The following is a 6,226-nucleotide window of genomic DNA, read 5'->3' as shown; positions in this document are numbered from 1 at the left end:
GAGGGGCGGGACCAGGAAAGGGAGGTGTCAGCCAATGAGTGGGTGGAGTTGAGGCGGTAGAGCCAATGATTGAGGGTGGGAGAGGCGGGAGCTGGGAGGAGTCGAGGGGGAGGGGTCTGTCAAAAACGGAGGCGGTGTTACGAGGCGGGGGAGGCACCAGGGCGGCGGAGAGGTGGGGCGCACGCTGGATCCTAAGCGGGGTGGGAGCGCGAAGATGGCCGCGGCAGAAGGGGAGCCGAAGCCCAAGAAGCTGAAGGTGGAGGCGCCGCCAGCACTGAGGTGAGCGCTGCTTGCGTCGGGCGGAGGGGGTCGGCGCCGGCCTCAAACCGGGGCCTCCGTGCAGATGCCGCTCTTCGGGGTCCAGCCCGCATGGCCACGACCTCTCTCCGGTGCCCGCCCCGTTTGGCGGAGTCGCCTCCTGTCTGGGCGCGGCTCCAGCGCCCTGGGCCAATCAGAGCGCCGGCGGGGGGGGGGGGGGAGCGAGCCGGCCGCGGGCAGGTGGCGGACGCCACGTGGGAGTCCTCCCGGCCGGGCTGCGGAGAGTCCGGGGACCGGACCGGACCGAGCAGTGACCTGCCGCCACCTCCTCTTTCCCGGGGTGCGACGACGTGGGGGAGTCCCTGCGAGTGCTCTGCCTTCTTGGGCAAAGCCAGAATTGTTGGTTTTTTTTTTTTCGTAAAAGGGAGACTTTCCTTTCCTTTTCTTACACGCTCTGGATGCTGGCACTTTTGCAGACCAGACTGGGTCCAGGGACCCGGACCCAGCCTCCGAGGCCTGGCTGCGGGGTGAGGGTTGGGGGTCGGAGCGGCAATTAGGTGAACGGACAGGAAAGGCTGGTTTTCCTTCTTTTTTCTTTTTCTTTGCATTTGTTAGCTTCAGTGAGGACAATACTGGGCATAACACCTGCTTCACGTGTGATTGATGTTGCAACTTTTACTTATAAGACGTTGTTTATTAGATGTTCCTTCGTATAAAGTGCAGTGTGCACAGTTCTTGATGCTTTTGAAATGTTCATTGGAAGGCAGTGATTTTACTAACTAAAAACAAACATACCAAGTTGACCGAAAACTATTGGGACACTCCTCATTATACAAGACAAATCGAATTTCTTTCAACATCGTTTACTTCTAAAAGAACGGATCATTCGTAATTGAAAAAAGGTCGCGTACTGGCCCAAATCGCTGCCAGTGCCGTTAATGTCTTTATATTACCTTCACCCATCTTCTATGAAGAAAAGAAACTTTTAAAAAAATCCGGATATTATTTTTTTAAGCTTTCAAACTATAGCATAAAGCAGCGATTTTCAACTGGTGGGCTGCAAGAATTTAAAACATGCAATACTTGACTATTTAGTCAGGGGCTCTGATCTCTTTTCCCTATGTAAAGGTAAAAAAAAAAAAAAAATGAAACCTGTAAAGAATTTTTGTGAGTTTATATGAGCCAAACTGTCGACATATGCTGGGAAGCAGAACCTCAATGAATTGAGATAATGCTCCGGAGAATGGCGGGTTACATTTGTATTTATATTTTGCAATCAAAGGAGGGACATAGGTGGGTTATATGAAAATTCATGGGTGACAGATTAAGGAGGTAGGATAAAGCAAGGGGGTGAGGTGGTGGGAAACCCCCTGAGATTGGACAAAATGTAAAATGATGGACACATACTTAGGTGGGTGCAGGAACAATAACATAATGAAGGAATTTGTGGTATCTGTCCGGCTGCCCTTCACCTTTGGTTGTGCCTCAGGGGCTCCAGAAAAAGGAAAGTTACAAGTTACCCGGACATTTCAAGGGTATGTTATAGATGCAAAAAAGATAGGCTCAGTTAAGGTAAAGATTGACCTTTGTCAGTGAAGAAGTTGGCCTAAGATGTAACTGCACACCATAACTGCTTTTAGTTAAAGTTTAATTTCAGACCATCCTTTGTGGTTTCTTTAGGTCTCTGAGTTTGCAATACTGCCATGCAAGCCTCCCCTGAGCCTGTCAGGTCAGCTTGTGGCTCTCAAAAAATGACAACAGCCAATACAACAATAGCCATCTGGATGTGAACGAATCAAATTTATACTGTGTGTGTGTGTGTGTGTGTGTGTGTGTGTGTGTGTGTGTGAGAGAGAGAGAGAGAGAGAGAGAGAGAGAGAGAATTTTAGTAATTAGTTTATGTATATCATGAGATGAAAAAAAATTGAAAGTCTCTGGAGTAAAGAAAGCAAGGGCTTTTGAATCAGACCTACCTTGGTTCAAGGCATGTGCTTTTCCCATGGGGTCCATTACTAGAGTATTGTCTTAAAAGGCACCTCCTCAGCAGAGTTTCCTTTTTCCAAGGTGGAAGTCACATGCAACTTTCCCCTATTATCCTACTAAACATACTGCCCTTAGACTTTCCCTTATGTCATCATTTCAAAGTGCTTTCCTATTTTAAAGATGAGGAAATTGATGCCAATGAAATATTATAGTTAAGGAACTGAAATATGAACCCAGAGCAGGTGGGTGCAAGTTTATTGTTTGACTCTACTGTACCTACTTTTATGGACCACCCAAGGTGCTTATGCATCATTAAAACTAATGACAAACCATGTTTAATACTTAAGTATGTTTGTGTTAGGCACTGTTTCAGCATTTTACCTATTTTTACTCATTTAGTCCGAAACAACACTACAAGGTAGATAACCGTAATTATCCCCATTTTATGGAGAAGGAAGCAAGCATAGAGAAGTGAAGTAATTTATCAAGTCATCTATCTAATAAATGATGGGTTGGAATTTTAATCCCAGTAGTCTGACTCCAAATCTGTACTCTCAGTTACCATGCTATACTTACTAACTTCAAGCAATTTATCCAAAAACCCTAAATTAACTCAGTTTTTGTTATTCTATTATTTTTGCTCCTTTTTGTTGTTAGCAAACATAACTTTTTTTTTTTTTAATGAAATATATTTTATTGATTTTTTTACAGAGGGGAAAGAAAGAGGGTTAGAGAGTTAGAAACATCGATGAGAGAGAAACATCCATCAGCTGCCCCTTGCACAACCCCTACTGGGGATGTGCCCACAAGCAAGGTACATGCCCTTGACCGGAATCGAACCTGGGACCTTTCAGTCCGTAGGCCGATGCTCTATCCACTGAGCCAAACTGGTTTCAGCCAAACATAACTTTTTTGTTGTTGAAATAGGTGGGCATATGATACAAAATAATTCTTAAACTTATATATTTTTATGTCGTCAGTGTCTATTTCAAATTTGTAGAAGTCCTTAGGCAACTAAAGCTCATTTTATACACTGTTTACTTAGTGCCACCTGCAGACTTGATGTTAAAATATTAAACACTTGAGTATTGGGACAAATCTCTTAATTTTGTATGAAGACCTTTTGGGATAGGCTTCTACTTTCATTATATTAGTTTGGCTTTAAGTGTCAAAGTGTGATAAAGCATTGAGTGACTAGGCTGCATGCATTATCTATGATGACTTGTTTGACAGTTCAGGGGCTAGCTACCAGTGTCGGTGGACTTTTAAGGAGAATGATTTACAAAGCTTAATGGGTAGATCAGTCATTGGGGAACAAATAAACTTATAAGATATATTTGTAGAGATCATGGGAGAAGGGATTTAGGTCTTTGTGAAAATTTCAGTTAGCTTTGGAATAGGGATTTTCAACCAGAGGACATTTGACAATGTATGGAGTGGTTTTTGATGGGAGGTGGAGTTCCGGGATGTTAAACATCCTATAGTGCTAAGCTCCCTATAAAAAGAATCATCCGACCCAAATTGACAATAGTGTTGAAATAGAAAAAACAAAAACAAAACTTTGCCCTAGGAAGAAGGTCTGACCAGTGTAACCTTTATTTTTTAAGTTGGGTTGCTTTTCAGGCTGTAGTTGCAAAGAAATAAGCATTCTAACATGATTTCACATTGGTTTTGGGGAACAAATGGGAACATTAATTGAATGCCAGATGGTATACAAGGTACTTTATCCTATCTCGCTTAATTGTATCAGCAACCTGTGCGGTGGGAGTACTGATCCCCATATTACAGCTGAGGTATTTAGGGCTGAAAGAAGTTGAGAAACATTTTTGGGAATTGCTCTTTAGATGAAGATGTTTCACCAATATTATCTATATTTAGGTCCTCTTAGTTTTCTTTTCTCTACTTTGGAAATCTCATCCAAGTTCACTTCTTTAGCGGTCACCTCTAAGAGGATACAGTTTCTTCCAAGGCTTGTTCAGCACATGTCAAGTCTGTTCTTTGAATCAGTATTTCAAGTGACTGCTATTTTTATCATGGCACTAAACATTACCTCTCTATATATAGAGAGGTAAGACCCAGGTTCCATCCTCCTGGTGGAAATGAGTGGGGTTTGGGAAAATGGTGCCTGAGGATTCTGAAGGATGACAAAGAGTTAACCATTGTGAGGTAGGGTGGCTGGCTTGGTAGGAAAGTTTGTTTGGAGGTAGAAATGGGAGAGAGCTGCTCCTTGGGGAACTACAGATAATTTGGTCTGACCTGTAGCCGAAGGTGTATGGAGACCTGACCTTGCACTGGATGCTTTCACATGTGTGGATATCCTTTAGCTCTCAAGACCAATTTTACTATTTGCTGAATATCTCCTTCTGAGTGTCTTGCTGACACTTCAAAGTCATATATGTCAAACTAAATTAATCTGTCGTCCTATATCTGCACCTCCATCCATGGTTCCTGCAACTGTTAATGGCAGTACTAACTTGTCTTTCTTAAAGTTTGGAACCTAGATACTTGATTCGTTTTCTAGTCACACAGAACTATCTAAGTAGTCTTCTTCAGTAATCCTATCTAATAAGGAGAGAATGTGCTAATTGTCTGCTCTACCCTCAAAGATGGTGGTGCCCACGGCCAGTAAGGAGGGGATATGCTAAATGAATGCCATGCCCTCAAAGATGGCAGCTCCGACAGCACAAGATGGCAGCTCCCAGTCTTCTCAGTCCTTTTGCACGCCTGCCTCTGTAGTCCCCAGTCCCCTCTGCCAGGGCCATCCCCAGGCACAGGCAATCCTCGGATGGCGGCTGCCCAGCCATCCAGGGCCGTGCGAGGCTCAGGTAACCAGGGCCGGCCAAGGCTGGCAGGGGCAGCAGCAGAGGTGTGATGGGGCTTTGCCTTCACGCCCAGTCGCGTCCTGACCCCGAGGGCTTCCAGACTGTGAGAAGGGGCAGGCTGGGCTGAGGGACTCCATCCCCCTCCCCTGCCCCTGCCAGTGCCTAAATTTTCATGCACCGGGCCCCTAGTCTCTCATAAATGCCTTTCCTTTTCAATTTCTGCTGCCACAACTGAAGTTTAGAACCCACATCATAACTTTCTCTGATATTAACAACTAAAGATTATTCTAAGTCATGACTTTTGATAATAATAAGGAATCAGATTATAATTTTCTAATCTGTAAATATTGAGCTGTTCTCAAATTCTTGCTTGTTAATCATTTCACTTCCGTGGACTTTTTATTTAATCCCATTAAGGGATTTTTTCCTGGGCATTATATGCTTCATCATGGTGGGTGCTGGAGAGCCAGAGGAAGCCTGCAAGGATGGCCCCGGATGTCTAAGGGCAAGCAGGAAGTGCTCAGAGCCCAGGAAGTGGGAAGGCCTCGAGGAAAAAGAGAGACTTTGGAAACTGTGTTTCTGCCCTGGCTGGTTTGGCTCAGTCTGCCTGCAGACTGAAGGGACCTAGGTTCGATTCCAGGCAAGGGCACATGCCCCTGTTTTGGGCTCGATCCCCAGTAGGGGGCATGCAGGAGGCAACCAATCAATGATTCTCTCTCATCATAGATGTTTCTGTCTCTCCCTTTCCCTTCCTTTCTGAAATCAATAAGAATATATTTTTTTTAAAGAAAAAAAAAAACTTTTCCTGATTTTAGCCTAGGCTAAATAAAACATGAGGCTGATATGCTCCTTTTTACCTGGAATATGGCTTTACTTCCCTTTTCATCAATTAAAATACTGTCTGTGTGAAAACTGTTCACAGTTAAGTAGGGGGAAAAATAATCAAAATTATAAAGAGCATTCTGGTCAGGATGAAAACCAGCAGAGCAGTGGTTTAGAGCATGTCTTTGGAATCTGATATCTGGTTTGACTCTTGGTTCTTATTAATTAGTAATTTTCGGAAGCTTGCTTACTGACCCCATGCCTGTTTTCTCACCTGTGAAAGGGATATAATAATAGTACCTGCCTCAAAAGGTAGTTGAGAGGATTTCATGAGAATATGA

The 6,226-nt window shown here is 44.0% G+C and overlaps 1 protein-coding gene across 1 annotated transcript in view; it reads left to right on the top strand.

Annotated features, from left to right (window-relative positions):
• The first annotated feature begins 146 nt into the window (after nt 1–146).
• Nucleotides 147–6,226, top strand: part of ADK (adenosine kinase) — a 418,239-nt gene continuing 412,159 nt past the window's right edge. Inside the window, exon 1 of the mRNA XM_036438185.2 lies at nt 147–279. Within this exon, the coding sequence (XP_036294078.1) occupies nt 215–279 (65 nt within the window). The 5' untranslated portion in view covers nt 147–214. The remainder of the gene's footprint in view (nt 280–6,226) is intronic.

This window comes from Pipistrellus kuhlii, unplaced genomic scaffold, assembly GCF_014108245.1.
Source record: "Pipistrellus kuhlii isolate mPipKuh1 unplaced genomic scaffold, mPipKuh1.p scaffold_m20_p_15, whole genome shotgun sequence".
Classification (NCBI taxonomy): Eukaryota; Metazoa; Chordata; class Mammalia; order Chiroptera; family Vespertilionidae; genus Pipistrellus; species Pipistrellus kuhlii.
This window is presented reverse-complemented; position numbering and strand designations above follow the sequence as displayed.